Source organism: Gymnogyps californianus, chromosome 9, assembly GCF_018139145.2.
Source record: "Gymnogyps californianus isolate 813 chromosome 9, ASM1813914v2, whole genome shotgun sequence".
Taxonomy (NCBI): domain Eukaryota; kingdom Metazoa; phylum Chordata; class Aves; order Accipitriformes; family Cathartidae; genus Gymnogyps; species Gymnogyps californianus.
The window spans coordinates 18,343,409-18,360,864 of NC_059479.1; the positions used below are offsets into that span (position 1 = coordinate 18,343,409).

Here is a 17,456-nt window from a genome sequence, read left to right on the forward strand (position 1 = left end):
CATAGAATGGGATGTGAATTATCCAAAGCTGTTCCAGTCACCACTTAAATCTTTATTGATTGCAAGTAATAAACATAACTACGGTGTTGCCGAGACTTTATGCCACTCAAACACCAGTTACACGCAGCCGACGCAAGTCTACAGATTATTGGGTGAGATTTTTGAGTCCCAAAGTGACTTTTGCTCCTAAATCTCACCTGTAGCGGTCACCAGCTCTTCTCTGTATCGCCTGCTGCGACTTCTGAGGACCAACCCAAACACTGGCTACAAAGCCGCTAGCATCAGTACATCCCATCACTTGTTCCTGGAAAATGGTCCTTTCCTGGCAAGATCAGGATGTTCTTTTCATAAATTAACAGCACTTTTCCAAGAAGCTGCTCAGACTTTTCTCCGCAGTCCGAGTTCATTCAGGGAAGGGTCCTGTTTGCAGCACTGGCACATAAACACGACGGCCAGTTCCTGTTTGCAGCACTGGCACATAAAGACGACAGCCCGTAACTGGAATCAGATCGCCAAAAGAGCAACCTGGCCAGCTTTTGCAGTTGTATGTGGGACTTCAGCCTGCTGGGTCTCTTTCTTAAGCTGGTAGAAGCTAGAGTGATGGCACTAGGTAAAATACCTGTTTTGGGGTTATCTACTTTATACAGGTGCACGTGAAATCATGAAAATGAACCTAGAAGGTCACTAATAAAATTTAAAACCTGTTATGATTTATAATTTGAGAGGGGCAGAAGTTATACCTTCTTACATTTGGGACTGATAAAGAACTATTTCTTTGATTATTAATTTACTTTTCTTCTACTTCAAACTTGTTCTGGCCAGAAAGAAATATTATAATGCCACCAGTTTTCTAACAATGGAGTTAGAAATTACTGCAACTAACCTGAAACTGGTGCTGTGGCAAGAGGAGGCAGGGCAAGAAATCCCTCAGACAGGGTGAGGGTGTCTCAAAAAGAATTGAGAAGAAAGAGCAGATGGCCTCTGCGTCATCATGTTCCCTCTTTTCCATATTAATGGCGTGGATGAAAAATAGGTAATAATGAAATAGAAACGTAATAGATGCTCTACAAAGAGCATATAGCAGCTCTTTCTTCTGAGGGATGATCTCGCACGTCAGCGCGGTGAACATACTCAGCCTGGAAGCGATGCTGTATTTTATGCGAATTGGAGGATTGAATTTGGAGGGAGAGGTGGCCAGGATTTTTAAACTGAACCCAAAGCTTTGGGGACCTAGTTCAGGGGTGAGATTTTAATGAGTGAACGCACATCGTTTTTCAAAAATCAGTTCACTCCGTCAGCATCATCCTGTCACCTGGGGCCACCAGCACCAAGGGGTGCAGCAGGACTTTGGGGGCCGGTGTCCCGAGCCAAGAGGGGCTGAAATACAGCAGGGAGGAGGCCCCAGGGCCGCAAGGCAAAGGGAAGAGGAGGTTCCCTTTGAGATGGTGCCACGTTGCATTTGAAAAAGACTGGCACCACTTGTTTTCTAGCAGTATCTGATGGCTGAAGAGGGGAAGCTAATGCTGCCAGCACCCGAGCAGGGTCTTCTAACAGGAGAGCAGAGAAACCAAACTGCTGAAACACCGATAAAACCCACCTCTGTCCCAGGTGTAAAATCGTGTTTGCAGCAGACTCTGATAAAGTGAAGCCTGTGAGAATAGATGGGCACCAGTCTTCTTAACGTCGTGCCTCTCTTAAATAAATCAACCATAGCAAATGGCTTAATTTGCCATTGGGGGCAATGCTATTCAGTATGAGGCACCTGGTACCGTTTCTCTAGATTCAAGTCTTCCCATCATTTGTAGATGTCAGCAAAAAAAAATCTTAGCAGGGTTTGGTAAAGCTGCCCAACAGATCCAACCTCACGTGGTTAAGCCTGGATCAGCCAACCCTACTACATCTGGATGAAAAGCACTAGCAAGCAAACAAAAAAATCCTTGTGTTGTGGTGAGGAAGAAAAACACTGCAAGTTTCTGCCCAAGAATACCATCTTATGACATCCAAAACACTGACATCCCGATCCTAATTGCCTCAGCTCGTTTTCTTGGGCATGCAGAGCGCAACAAGAGAGCACAAGCTCTCAAACCTCTGAACATTTTACTTTGATAAAAGCAACCAAACTACTAGAGAGCTGGGCTGGAAACCACACGGGGGGAGATGAAAAAGAATCCCATCATAAATTAAAGGCAGAGGAAAAACAGCTAAAGCCACCCGGGAAAGGGCCGAGGACCTCAAAGGGATATCCTGTACAGCCCAACAACAGCAACCTAATTAAAAAAGCAGCTGGAAAGCACAAAATTATCCCAGGAAAAAGACAAGGAAATGGAAGGCTTTTGAGAGAGAGCCCCAGAAACTGAGCAAATGATCCTCTGAGCCGTTTTTGGGGCGGCGCAGCTGGCCGGGGAGGCAGGTGGGTGACTGGGACACAGCCTTCCTGTGGGACCCGGGCAAGTCATTTAGTCTCTCCGGTCCTCTGCCTCTAAGGCAATTAAAAAAAAATCCCCCCTCAAACAAACAGTGCTAGGGCAAGCTATGAAAAATCCTCTTCCTACAGCCAACAGCCCTGGCTCCCAGAAGAGCCCCACGCTTCCCTCTGTAATAGCAAACAAAACACTTTTTGCAACTTGGTAGCCTTTGAGCCGCCGGCGTGGGCAGGGTGCTGGCGCTGCCCGAGGGCCTTTTTTGGGACGGGCTGCATTGCAAGCCGAGGCACAGTACGGAGGATTCACATTCAACGTGCACTGCTGAGCACTCAGCAAGAAGAATACCACGACCCAGACATGCCCTTCTGCACCTCCATCGGGATCTCGGCCAAAGCCATGCCTGACTCTGACTATTAAGTTGAACAAGGCTAGACAGCTACTCAGAGATGAGCAATCGGAAAATGTACCAGCAGCCAGGCTCACTTTTCAACATATTTACTTATCTCAGGAATTTGGAAGCTGCGGAGTCCATCCCGCACTGGCTCACATTGCATCCCCGCGGGTGAAGCGCTGGACCGGGGGCTGCAGAGGCATCACGCCTTCTCCCACCACCAGGTCGCTCAAATCCTGCTGCGTGGGGGAGCAGCTCGCACATTAAGATGTCTCGGGATTAATTTCCTGGAAGCGGACAAAATTGTTCCTTAGGATTTTGATCAAACAAGCTGCATTTCATGCTCCACAAATCAGTGCCTTTTCTAGCACATGGAGAGGGCTTCTTTGCTCAGGTACACGCTGTTCATCCCAGTGCCCCGGCCAGCAAAATAGCAGAGCCGAGGGAGGCCGGGAGCTCCCCCAGGCAAACCTCCAGGTCGTCTGCATGCTGGGGGGACGGGACGGGCTAAGTCAGGGGGGAGAAGCGCCAGCTACTGCTTCATGTCACACTTTCCTGTCCCAGTCCCTCCTTACATGACCTGCCCATCTCATACCAGCCGCCCGCAGTCAGCCCCCATGCCAGGCAGGATGGCTTACAGCCCCCCAGCACAGGAGCACCCCGGCACGGTGACGGCTCTGCCACCAAAGGGTCGGTGGGCCTGAAGCATGCAGCGGCTCCTCGGTTCTTGTCTGCCTGTCCCGCTCTGCTCCTCGTGCCGGGACAGACGGACGGAGCAAACCACCTCTTTCCTACCCGGGCTGAGATACTGCAGTACCTCACCTGACAAATAGGGCCATGACAAACTATAGTGCAAACCCCAGTTTAGGCAAATTCCCATCTGTTTAGTTAAGATAATTTTAGTTTACTACTATTTTTTTTTTTTTGGCAGTTGCGTGTGCGCAATTAACTGCAATCTTGGCTTTAAAAAAAAAATAAAGCACCCTAATTAGCATATTAAGCCTCCTCATTTCCCAATACTGTATAATGTTGTGAAAGCTAATCTATAATGTATTGGATGTTATGCAAATTCTCTGTACTCCATATGGGGTTTATAAAGGCATGCAAATTAAAAATAGTGTTTGGAATAGGACTGGGGGGAGGGGAAAATTTGCACAATAAAATATGCAGATAGGAGAAAAGGTGTTTATAACCTTCTCTCTATTGTTCATGTATTCTCAGCTGCACAATGCTTTTCAAAGCAGAGAGATGTACTGCATAAAATGTCTCCAAATTGGATAGTTTTTAAATGAAATTTGAAATGAGAGCACTGTTCTTTAAGCAATAATCCACACCACTCTTGCTGCTGGGGCTTGTAACTGGTAGGTAAAGGCACTCAGCTTTCACTGACTCGCATTGCAATCATGCACGGCTTCTTGTAGCGTATTTGCCCGGGTGTCACCGGGGGGCCTTGTCACAACACAGCTGCCCAGGAGGGTCCCGGGGGGGTGGCTTGGCCAGGACCTGCCTGGTCCCCATCGGCATAATCCAACGGGGCAGGTGCCTTACCTGCGGCACCCAGGGCGTTTGCAGCGTCTGTGGAGCATGCTTTGATCCCGTTGATATTTTAGAGCCCTACCTATAGGTGGATGCAAACGTAGCTGTGATACAGCTGGCTTTTTACGATGCTGCCAGCTCCTGGTGGAGGGGCTCCGTGCCTGCTGCCAGAGCCGAGCCAGCAAACACGTTCTGTCTCGTGCGGCTTGTCACCACCGCCCGTCGGCTGTGTCCAGCTGAGTGCATACAGCCTTCCCTGATAGATACTTAATTAGATTACAGCTGCTGCTTAAAAATAGCCATTTTACGAAAATAAAATCTTGGCTGGTGTCAAACCAAGCCCTGTGCAGACCAGGAGGAGTGGTGCTGCCTCTGCCTGGCCAGCCGGGAAGCTCTGCTGGCGCAGGCAGTGCCAGCATCGCTGCTGCTGGGACCAGGGACCAGCAGTTCTCCCCACCTCGATGGCTTTTCCCTGCTTTTGCTCTCGCTGCTGGCCTCGGTAACGCCACGCTGGGTCACGTTGATGCAGCCCGTGGGGCATTCAGCTCAGGAGCTCTTGAACGTGCTCATTTTTCTCATGGTACCCCATGACCTGCCTGGGCTCGGCGAGCACAGCTTGTCCCCCCTCCGCGCGCTGCCACCCTCCGTGGCACCTCACACTCGCTCTCCTCCCGAAGGGCACATAGCACCTTCGAGGGCAGCAATTTTCAACATCAGCTGCCGACAGGTCTCACGGCCATCTCAGAGGGAGCTTCTTGGCAGATGAGGGAACAGGGCTTCTCTTCATCAGCTGCTTCTTCCAGTATCTTCCTGCCCCAGGCATGGCAGGGCTCAGCCGCTCCTGCTGCTCGAGGGCTGTGAGCCCTCCCAGCTTGTGGACGTTTCCCTAAATGCCGCGATGTAATTAAGCTTGTAATTAAGATGTTTTGTATAGGTTGTGCTGCTGTTTCACCTGAGTCTCTTCCACTCTGCAGAGAGTCGTGCTCTTTGGGCAGGGGTGGGAGAAAGGCAGGGAGCAGCGAGAGCGAGAAGTGAGGCTGGCATCGGGGCAGACGTGGGCTGAGCTCCTGCGTGTCCTCTGCTGACAGCATGCGTGGATGGACCCACAGTGGGACATGTTGCAGAGCAGCCTGTGGGTTTGTCTGCCTGGTGTTATCCCGTGCAAAGTGGTACAGCATTATTGAGGATAAGGACCCATCCCTTTCCTCCCCACCGGCTGCCCTGTGCGGCCATGGAGCAGGGATCAAAGCTGTTCAAGGAGGAGCAGGAACTGAAGATGTCCCTAACGCAGGGAGCCTGTCTCATGGAAACAGGCAGGAAAGACCCCAAGACATCACACAAGGAGAAAATGGAAATGACAAAACCCAGCTGAAGGGTCCTCTGGTGCCGCTTTCCCACAGGGAAGGGACGGGCGAGTTCAGGTCCCCCTGGGCTCCTGGGCTTTTAGCAGCACCACAGTCAGCAGCTCCCTTCATCCTGCCAACGTTTCCCACCCTGGGCACTTTCAGCCAGCGTTTCCATGTTGACTAATTTGTTTCATAAAGGTCTGCGTTTGCTTATTTTCTGCTGCAGTTCCCTGGACCAGTGGAGTTCGGGATGCAGCAGCTCCGGGGGAGAGCAGCCGCCCGTGCGGTGCCTCCGAGCACGGCCCCTGCAGCGGCAAATGCAGGAGCCGGAGAAACCACCGCCGGCAGGGAAACAGCCGTGACGGCTGGCAAAATCTCCCTCCGTGACATCCACCCTGGAGTGTTTTGCTTTGCAGATGTGTGCACGCACACACCCACACCCCACACACCCCCGCCCCGGGTGCGGGGGGCTGCCCCGGGGGCCTGGAGCCGCAAGCGCTGTTTTACCGTAAGAAGCCACAATTGCTGGTTTGTGGGGCTTGCTGTCTGTTAGTGCAATACCAGGGGTCCTGCTAGATCAAACCCACCGTAATCCGTAAAGCTACTGTGAACGCCTGTGATTGTACCAAACTGGGAAATTGGACTTGCTTTGTTTCTACTACCTTCATTTAACAGTGAGTGCCGATTACTCAAAGCGATATGGGCAGGACCTGGTAATATAGCGTTGCTCTAGCATTAACTTAAGGGGATGATCCAGTTGCCTGCAGTGTAAATACTTTGTGGCCAGGAACCCTGCTTTATCGCTTTGTATAGTTTTAAAGTAGTTTAAAGATTGAATAACATAAAATAACATAATATAATGTTATTTATGTTATTTCCCACGTGAAGAACTCCTGTAAACCTTGCAGTATTGAAACTCAGTGAACAAGGCATCTTAGACAAGCTGAAAAACAAATGGTGGTACGATAAGGGTGAATGTGGAGCCAAGGACTCCGGAAGTAAGGTCAGTCGCTGAAGGTCTTTTTGTACTGATTAGCAATCACATTTTGACCCACTGTTTGTTTATACAAAGAATGACTTTCAAAAGTTGATATTTACATTTTGAAGGTTGAAAGAAAAGAATAGAAAAAATAATTAAGTCTCTGAACGTGACAGCATTTTTCTTTTATGCAGTAACGGGCTGTAGTTGTAAGTATGTTTTACTATTTGAGTATTTTGCTAGAAAAACATGGAAAGAGAAGCCCCCAAAACCTCCCAAGCTGGTATCTTCATTTACACGTGCAAGTTTCAGCACAGTCAATGTGTATTATTCAGGCCAGCATCTTTTCTTATTTTTAGTTTTATTGAAAAAACACATTTTTGTTTCAAAATTGTGACTTACATTCTCTACATGTCAGTTTGGGAAACAGTCACATGCTTGCTAAGGGTGGACGATTTCAGGACAGACTCGTGATAAGGAAAAAACGCCCTTCCTGCCCTATTTCCCAATTCAGTTTGAAATTGGTTTGATTTTTTCTAAAAAAAATCTAGAAATACTATTGGTAACTCATTACATAAATATTGTATATTCTTTCTTATTCTGCTTTGAACCATTTTGCTGCTGTACTGCCCTGTCCCACACCAGCCATGCTGCAGGGCCAGCCAGGCTCCAGCAGCTCCTCGTGCAGGACCACTGTAGACCCCAGTGGTGACCAGTGGATCAGCCCGGTAGCTGCACGCTTAAATTGCAGGAAGTACTTATTTACACCATTCAGTTAAAAGAAAACACAGAGGATTTTTTTTTTTAATGCTTACACAGCCATTGAAGAGAAAAACACTGTAAAAGTGCTGGGCTTGTTGGAGTAAAGGACATTTTCAAAGGCACCAAGAGGAGGAAAAATCCAGCTCCAGCTGAAATCAGTCACAGTCGAGTGCCTAACTCCCCTGGTGCCTTTGGAAGTGCTCTCTATAATCATTCAAACAGAAAAGTATCATTTGGAAGCACCCTCTCAGTGTCAGAGGACAATTTCAAGTTCCATCGAAGCCAATAATAAAAATTCATTGATTTCAGCTGGACTGGAAGTTGCTTAGGCACAACCCTGTAGCTGTTCTATGAGATAAACTTGGGACCATGGGACATCTGACTGCACAGCAGCTGCAGAAGGAAACTCTAATTGAAAAGAGGTGTAAATGAGTAATATCTTTAGTTTAAATGGCAGGCTGTGTGCTACAACAGCATCTATCCAAACTGCCTGTGAAACGCACAGGCACTTACAAGGTAGATCATGTTTTATTCTGACTATACGCAAGTTTTGCTGTCCCTGGAGGTACTCGTAAGCGGAGCTCCGTCCGCAAGCGTCTTCCCTGGGCCCAGCCCCTTGCTGCAGGTTGCTCTGGCACCTGCCCGTCCAGCCGGGCCGGCATGACATGGCAACCCGGCCAGGGGCCGTGCTTGCCAGCATCGATCCCTGCACGCAGCCAGCCGCCGCGCAGCAGCAAAAGGGTTGCAGCTCTATTTAATCTGATTACCGAATCCTGTTTTTAAAAATGCAAGCCTTCTCCCCCATCTGACATGTATTGAAGGAAGGTAAACGCTGGCCAGCATTTTTTGTGTTACAACGACTGGTTTTATTTGGTAACTCACTCTCCCTCAGTCACCGAAGGTGCTAGTTTAGCTTAGGGCTCTGCTGCTTGACCTTAAAGTAACTGACCATCTTCCTAGGGTGTTTTTTTTCCTAACTGTTGAAAAAAAGGTAGATCAGTTTAGCAGCATCTCAATAATTTTACCTACATTCACCAAAACCAAGCGTGTAGTGGTTTGGGTTTTTCTTTTTCTAGTTTTATAATGGCCTTCTGTAAAACCTGCTGTTTTACGCAGCCACTGCTTTCCCCGTCAGAGCTTTCCCAAGGTGCCTTTGCCACCGGAGATGCTCAGCCGTAGGCAGGTTTGCTCTGAGACGCCGAAGGCCTGGGGAAGTCAGCGGCCAAAAAAATCTCATCGCCTCGGAGTCGGCCAGGGTTTCGCCCGCCGAAGGGTGGGAGCCAGAGCAGTCACTGCTGCGCAGCCCCGGGCTGCCGGGGACGGGGGGGGGGGACAGCACTGATCCACGCGTGGGACACTAAACGCCACGAGTGTAGTTATTCCAGCTAGGACTAAGTGCACAGTAGCCTGTTGTCTGTCTGCCTGCCTGCTCCTCACAGCAAAACTAACGGCGTGGCTCGTTTCTCTTAGGACAAGACGAGCGCTCTGAGCCTGAGCAATGTTGCCGGGGTTTTCTATATCCTTGTCGGAGGCCTCGGGCTGGCCATGATGGTGGCGCTGATCGAGTTCTGCTACAAGTCTCGGGCCGAGTCCAAGCGAATGAAACTCACCAAGAACACGCAGAACTTCAAACCCGCTCCCGCCACCAACACCCAGAATTACGCTACGTACAGAGAAGGCTACAATGTGTACGGCACAGAAAGTGTGAAAATCTAGGGGTACGGCTACGGGCCGGGAACTAAAACCCTCTGGGTTTTCTTTCTTTCTTTCTTTCTTTCTTTCTTTAAGCTGTGTGTGATATTTTGTTGCGTGCATCAGTGGACTGCTGCCAAAGGGCTTTTGAAACATCGTCTAGTGGCAGTCTCAGAGTATAAGCGATTTAAATTTCTTCCCTGAACAGAAGTAAGCTTGGTACCATCCTATATTACAAACGGTGATAGCTGGCTTCATGCTGAAGTGAGTAACTCCTCTCTCCAGCATTGTGCTAGTTCAGTACATATAAAAGTATTTTGTTAATTGCTTTAAAAATTACTGTAATCAGAATTTGCATCTCTCTTGCTAGTGACCTCTTCTTCTTTATTTTTTAAGCTATAATCAGGCCAGGTAAGTGCTTTTAGGAAGTCTCAAAAAAATCTACAATAGAACAAAAAAGTCTACACTAGAAATCATGATTTCTAAAGCATGAAAAGTAGAGTTGAATTGCTGAAAAACGACTCTGGAAAAGCCTGGTTAGCCTCTCACCCACAGACTGTGCCTCTCCCCAGGCTGAGCTTCCCTGCCCCTCGCTGCCGGGCAGTGATGAAATCTTTCTGGTTTTATTATAGATCCTCACCCTGACAGCATGCAAGAGGAGAAGCAGCAGAGAATGTGGCTACTTCACGGATTCGGACCACCTGAGCCAGTCGTACTCTCTCTGAGGTGTCAGGCATGACACGCATTGATGATGGTGCAATGTACTTTTAATAGGAAAAACTGCTATTTTTTCCTTCAGTGCCTTATGGAAGACTCTGAGACTCACAACAATGCAAACCATCACCGAAATATTCTTGCTTTGCTTGAAAGAAGAAAAAGAAAAAGTAAAAGAAAAAGTAAAAGAAAGCAAAGAAGAGAAAAGGAGAAAAAGAGAAAAAAAGAAAAAAAAGAGAAAAAGAGAAAAGAGAAAAAGAAAAGGAAAGGACTGGTAACAAGATACTAGTATGTGAAAAAAAAATTCTTGTAAAAAAATCAGTGCAACAAAAGCCATTCTTTGATACCACTGCACAGTAAATGAACTTGTGTCCTGAAAGCAAACCGCAGCCGGTTTCATCAGCCACCCCAATCGTATCAGATTATGAAACTCCTCCTGACACAAAGCCTCAGAAATCTGCTGCGTGCAAACACGGACTGGCCTGTCACTGCTTGTATGAGCTGATGTCAAGATGTTTCAGTATTTACTTACCGGTGGTGTGATTTTTTATTTTTTTTTCCGAGCCACTTTAAACTCTCCAGCTAATTTGAGCAATTCTGTATAGCGGTAAAAGGTGTAACACTGGAAGAAAAGAATCTGTGCATTAAAACCAGTTAAGGTCAATGACTGTGAATCTGTAAATCCAAAAGAAAGTAATTTGTGGAACTGCATGTCTTGCTTCCAGATCAGTAAATTAATTTCTTGACAAGGTAGCTAAAGTGTGGGCAGAAAATATTGCATTCCTTATTTTTTTTTTTTCTATCATCAGGCATACCTACAGGTGCTTTATTAAAATGACATTGGGTGGCTTTTAAAAAAAAAAGAAAAGCTACTTGCTGTTTAGGTTCAGACCATATATCTCTTTTCTTGCTGTGCATTTGCATTTTAATTCACTGTTTAATATCAAGCAATGAAGCAAGAGAAGCGCAGGTTAGTTTTTCCCAGGCCTGCTTCCGCTTCACCCCAGTTCTCTCACAACTAGCACTGTGCTCAGCTAATGCTTCTCGGTAATGGTCATTTTAAAACAGAAGTAAGGAAGGAGGATAGTAACTCAAGATAGAGCTGCAGTTCCAGAGTAATATTAAGCGATCTAACATGACTCCTGCTAGTACTGTTATATTATATCAGCTCCTGTCAACTCTTGTTTCATGGCTACTGGTGAGAGGATGCTCCTGTCCTTGCCCTCTCTGTAAAGAGGACACCGCGCTCCAGCCGACACTGCTACAGGTAGGGGCTCGCTATTACTCACATCCAATGTCTTAGACAGCAGCAGCGTTTCAGCCTTGAGCCTCTGCCTGGAAACTACTTAACTTCATCTTTAAAAAAGAAAAAAAAAATGCAAAAGACAAAAAAAAAACCTTTAAACATATTGTCAATCACATGGGAAATGTTCAATGGAATATCTGCATACTAATTACCTCTAATCGACAATATGTATTTTCTGTAGTTTACTATAGAGTTTTATTTCATCAGTAACATACAATGAAAAAGAAACTCATTTAAACCAGTCTGACCCTTAGGCGTTTAGTTTGCTGATGATAGATTTGAACTTTTAATAGGATTTAAAAAAAAGAAAAAGATTATATGGGGAAAGTCTTGTTAAAAATAAGTATTTCCAACAAAATGTAATATAAAATAATTTTAAAAGCTCATAGGAGAATAATTTATTGTTCGAGTTTTTAACAAGATATTGACAAAAAATTGTTTTGTTTTCATTTTCTTTTCATGAAACAGTGATTTTTTTTCAACTTCTGAACGCGGTCACGTCCCCAGCAAGGGCGAGCTAAAGCTGTGCGGTTATGAGTTGTATTTAAAACAAACATTTTTCTTAAATGCTGTATAAAAGATGTATGTTTATCAGATCAATTTTTAAGAGTGGAGGCTTCACACCAGTGAAGGGAGTTTGGTAAATGGTTCGATATTTTTTAAACTTGCATGTAAAGCTAAAACAAAACGTGTTGAGTGCTTACCAATTCCAGCTACCAACTTCAAGCTATCGGAAGTTCGGCAGTAGTCTCACGATGATTTGTTTCGGTATATTTTTTTTTCATTTGTTTTGCTCTGGGGGATTTTGGGGTTCTTTCCTTTTTCTTTTTTTTTTCCCCCCTCTTTTTTTTTTTCTTTTTTTTTTTTTTTTTTGTAATGTTACGTTCCTATTTTTGGTCGTTGAAACTGCACTTCAGTGAGCAGAAAAATTGCCAAGCAAACTAATGGCTGTAAAAGCATAAACTGCATGTGTGGGCATCAATTACTGAGCCTCATTTTAATGAGGTGTTGTACAAAGAGTTTTAATACATTTTGTAAATAAAACTGTAAAGAAAAAAAAAAATAAAGAGCCCACTGATCTTTTCACCAGAGGAGAGAGAGTCCCTACCTACTGATGTCCCTTTGGCCAGGCGAGCCTGTCTCTCTCTATTTGGGATGCCCCACAGGTATTTAGTTTGGGGCCGGGCTGTGCCTCGGGCCCCAGAGGTGCCACCGATGCTTCGCCCCCAACACTGAAGCGAGGACGCTGCTGGGAAATGTGTATTTCTGTTTTGGTACCCTGCAAACAAACTAATGGGTTTTTTTCTTGATGAGTGAAGCTGGTTGATTTTGGCCGGGTCCGAAGGGCAGCCTGCGGGGAGGGGGGAAGGGGCAGGGGAGAGCCCCCGGGGCTGCGGCCAGGGCGGGAGATGCTATGCCTTGTCCCTGGAGTGGGCAGCAGCGTGGGTAAATAAATTCCTCCAATGTTGACTATACAGATGTATTTTCCTGCAGTTCCCACATTTTCAGCAATGCTTTAAAAAAAAAAAACCAACTTCACCCAACATTTCAGCTAATCCTGACTAATTTATTGAGCTTACCTCATCCACAGTTTGGTTTTTCCAAGTCCCCACAAATTATGAACCATAGGAAGTAATCCTGGTGTTAAACAGCCGTTGTGCACCCAAATCACACCCCAGCAGGGGCAGCCCCTCTGGGGGCACCCCTGGCCCAACCAGCCTGCTGGTCCCCATCAGAAACCAGCTCCCACTGGGCTCCTTCCGGAGGCCACCACGGGTGACGCTCCCCGTGAGCGCCCAGCGCCTGCTGGGGGCTGAGCTGGAGCAGCACAAGACTTCACTTGGATGGCTGGGGATGTAAAGATCATCTCCTGAAAAAGAAAAATCCAACAGTGAAGGTCCTAGGCAGGTAGCGGTGCTGCAGAGCAGGCGGGCATGGGACCCGAGCGACCGGTTTGGTGCCTGCTGGCCAAAGCACACACTGAAACCCAACCAGACAAGCTGCGTCGAGTGCCCCCGCAGTGGTGCCTCTGGCCACGGGCAAAAATGTGCGTGGCAACCACACTGGTGCCTTTCCCAGGTCAGCACCCAGTGCCCAGCGGTGGGTCCTGGCTGTGGGGCTGCTGAGCCCGGCCCCGCTCCCTGCGGAGCTGCCGCCAGCCGCTGGTGCTTGTTGTACAGGAGCACAGCGGTGGGACACAGGGGCTGAGCCCACCTGCCTGTCTTCAGCCAAGTCTTCAGCAACAGCAAAATAAGCTCAGGAATAAGCAAGGGCTAAGACAGAACAATAAACAGCAATATTTGACCTTAAACCATCCTACAAGGCTGAAGGTTTCAGCCTGTTTTGGGTGGGAGAAGAGCACTGTGCTGGGCTCCGTGCGTGGGGCCAGCCCTTCCCGCATGGGCGGCAGGGACACGCGCCTCCCTCACCTTGGCCTTGGGGAGCCCTCACTGAAATGAGCCTATTTATATGTAAAGGGCCCACACAATGCATTCAGGGAAGCATGAAAAAAAAATATTGTTCTCTCTTTTAGCCTTCATTTCACCCTCAACATCCAGGTCAACATGGGCGGGTTGCATTTTTCTGCAGAGCAGTCTTGACCCGCTCCCCACTGCCTGATGGCTGCACGCAGCCCTGCACTGGCCACGGGGGGTGAGCAATGCTCCCTTCCCCATGTACCTGCCACAATGTGCTGCTGCAAGCAGGGCTTAATTTACCTGCTGAGCTCCAGTGCCAAGCTGGGAGGGTGTGAGCAAAACAGCAATGCCAGACTGGTAGCCACCATGGCCCTGCATGAGCAACCGGTGCGGTGCTGCCGCGCTGGGGTCACACCGAGCACCAGAGCCTAGCAAAACGGGTGTTAAGTTTTGCTAACATATATATATGGATCAGGCCGAACAAGGCAATTGGGGCTGGGGCGAAGCGGCACAGCTGCACCCAGCGAGCTGGAGAGCCCGGCCAGCCAGGACGGGTGAGGGACAGCCCCACGGGGGCCACGGCCATGAGGACGAGGCACAGGAGTGGGTCCTGCCATCCCAGGCCAGGCTGGGGCTGGTGGGGCCCCGGAGCCTCCCTGGGCTGCAGGAACGGTGCACTATTGGGCCAGAACTTGGACTTTGCAACATACATTGCAGTGAAGGCAGCAGGGCTAGTGCAAGAGCCCTGGAATGCAGTGGTCTTACATGCCCCAAAGTGACTTTGCCTCTAGACTTTTTGGGGGAAATAATAGGAAAAATCCAGAGTAATTCATCCAGTTTCCAGAGCCATTAGTGGGAGCAAAAGGACCTCAACAGTGTTCAAGTTCAGACCTAAAAAACCCAAACCCATAGCAGCTCCTCTGCACAGCAAAGAGCACATCTGACAACAAAATAAAATAAATAATAATAAGTTGTAACACAACCCCCACTGTATTATTATGGTACAGTTTTCCTTCCAAGGTTTTGTGCAAAGCACTGCAACATTTTTTTTTAAAAAATATTATTTATGGTTATTAAAATAATAATAATTCATGGTTATTAAAATTAAATTACAAAATGTCTTTGGTGTTCATATTCATCATCTCAGTCTGGAAAATTGACTCTATTTTGCAGGCAGCAATACATAAACAAGCTCTGGATAATGATAGCTCTATTCAATTAAACTAAAGGATTTAAGTACAGAGATAATATTTTCATGGATATTATAAATTTCAAAGTAATATTAACTCAGAACATCATACATCTAAAATCGGTATCAGGGAGGACAGTGCCCGCAGCAGCAGCCGCAGCGCCCACACCCTGGCACACCGCTGAGCTGCGCTCGGTGCCCCTGCGGCACCAGGGCTGCAGGAAAGGCCCAGGCTGGCATTACACCGTGGGCTAACACCAGTGGGGTTGGGGCAGCCGCTGCCGCGTCTCGCCCAGCCCAGGAGCCCCAGGCTGGAGCCCCCCCACCACGCTAGGACCCCCCTCCTGTGTGGTGCCCTACGGGGAGGCAGGTATGGCTAAAATCCCCACCCCTGTCCCCCCAGCACTCCAGTCCTGCTCTGGCTCTGCGCTCAGGCTTTCTTGTCTTTATTTCATCAGTCATCAACAGAGGAATTACTGAGACTGGTTTGTAATGTGGCAGCATTGCTGCAACAGCATCAACAGAAGTGCTTTCCAGCTTCCCCCGGGCGCGGGCACGGGCATTGGCAGCAGCCGCCCTGCGAGGCGAGGAGCAGCCGGACACCACGCCAGTGCCCAGAGAGGAGTCCGAGCAAAGCAGCTGCCATACACACCTTACAGCCAGTGTAACAGCAAAACCTCTGCCCCTTCCCAGCTACCAGGCTTTCCACTCCTATCTGCTGCCTAGTGTAGTTCATAGAGCTCGCTGGAAGCACCGTATCACTGGTTTTGCTGGACACCGTGGCACTGGCAGACTGATGTGCTGGGTGGTGGTGCCTCCACCGGCTGACACAAAGGGCAGGATAATGAAACCTTCATGCACACACCAAGTATTTATTTATTGCAGTTTCTAACATTGAAGTGTTAGCCCTAAATTATATATGATGGCTATGGCATTTTAGGATGACAGGACATCTTACAGCAGAGCAAGAGGACAAGATCTCACTCCGCAGCAACTTGTAATCAGAAGAGCAGGAGGGGGAAGGAGGAGCAGGGAAGGCGCCATGAGAAGTGATGGAGCACGGGGCGGGGGAGAGCAGAGCCAAGGAAGAGCAGAGGCTTGCCAGCAGCGCATCATTTCCAGCTAGTGAAGAGGCTGTTGACATCTCCAAGCAAGCAGGCAGAACTGACACCTAAAGGTGAACTTGGAGCCAATTTGTAGCAGCAGATGAGGACTGAAACCAGGATGAGTGGTGGCACCTGGCCTGCCCCAGCAGACACTTACAGGGGATTCTCCCATCATCTATTTTGTTGCGGTTTCAGGTCTTTCTTACTTTATTCTAGTTTTAGGCTGTGTGAAAGATGCAGTGAGGAGCTGAAGGCAGCAGCAGAAAACAAGCTAAAGCCAAAGGGAGACGGCTCTGAGGAAGGGCTGGGAAACACGGCAGGCAATTACAGAACTGCCCTCTAAGAGTGGGGACCTGCACAGACACCACAGGGCTGTGCAAGGCCGAGGAATGGGGCTGAGCTGGTGACTGGTCCACAAAGGGTTAACAGGGGTCCACGCAAGCACCCCGGCCTTGATGGCAAGGAGAGGGTAAGGCACATAAAAAAACCTGTAAAAAAAATGCACAACACAAATCACAGCCATGATGCTGGTAATGACTGGTGCTGTAGATAATGTTTAGCGTATAAATAAAGTAATTGACCAATTAATGAGCTCGTGGCAGATACTTGATACGCTGTAACGAGTAGGGAAATGTATGATATAAGACAAGAAATTGATTAAAGGAATATAAAAGCAGAGCTGCAGCCTGTGCAGGAGAGCAGGAGCGGTGCCTGTGCCCCGGCCCCTGACAGCGAGCTGCTGCCTGGCGGTTTGGGGTCAAGGCCACAAGTGCAGAGGGGGGACGAGGGTTTGGTCCCCCGGGGCACAGCTGCTGATAGGGAAAGGCGATAACGCCAGAAAGCCGCGGGCCCGGGGAGGCAGGGGACGGGTCCGGTACCGGCCATCTCCACCCGTGGCTCCATTTCCCTGGTGTAAAAATCCACCCTTTTGACCATTAAGAGCCCAGCAGCGTGTTTGCGTTTAGCCGCGAGAGTGCAGGCGCAATGAGAATGCGAAGATGAGTTTTAATGGTGTCCATCTACTTAAAAAAGCGCAGGAAAACCCCTTCGAAGCGTCAGAGGCTGTCGCTGCAGGACGCGGGGCTCCGCACGCCGCCGCTGCTCGGAGCAACACTGACATGCAGCGGCCGCTCAGGGCGGGAAGCGCCGCGCTCCTGAGCCCGTCCCTTGGGTAGGGAGCATCCATCCTAAACCCAGTTCCCAGTTCCAGGAAGTCCTGTTCCCACAGTGTCCTGTGGGGAAGCTGAGGGTTCTCCCCAGCCTCACCCAGCCGGAGCCCAGCACACGTCCCCCGCTGGAAGAGCTCCGAGCCCAGCAGGATCCCATAGGAAAGGCGGGTCCCAGCCAGCCCAGCCCCTTGTAGCTCAACAGCAGCCCTGGTTTTGCACCCGTTTAAGCCCGTCTCCGTTTGACCAGCTCTTTCCCACCCCTGCTGCCGTGACAGCTTTCAGGCAGGGCTGGCATTTTCTGAAAGGGAGAGGTGTTTGCTGTGTGCTCAGGGAGCAGATTTTAATATCGTTCAAAGCTTTTCAACAAATATTGGATTTGAATTCCAAATATGGGCTGAGCAGGCTAATTACCAAAAACCTACAAAA

The 17,456-nt window shown here is 48.6% G+C and overlaps 1 protein-coding gene across 1 annotated transcript in view; it reads left to right on the forward strand.

Annotated features, from left to right (window-relative positions):
• Nucleotides 1-9,881, forward strand: part of GRIA3 (glutamate ionotropic receptor AMPA type subunit 3) — a 154,948-nt gene extending 145,067 nt beyond the window's left edge. Inside the window, exons 15-16 of the mRNA XM_050901512.1 lie at nt 8,908-9,155; nt 9,762-9,881. Coding sequence (XP_050757469.1) covers nt 8,908-9,153 — 246 coding nt within the window. The 3' untranslated portion in view covers nt 9,154-9,155; nt 9,762-9,881. The remainder of the gene's footprint in view (nt 1-8,907; nt 9,156-9,761) is intronic.
• Nucleotides 9,882-17,456: the final 7,575 nt, after the last annotated feature.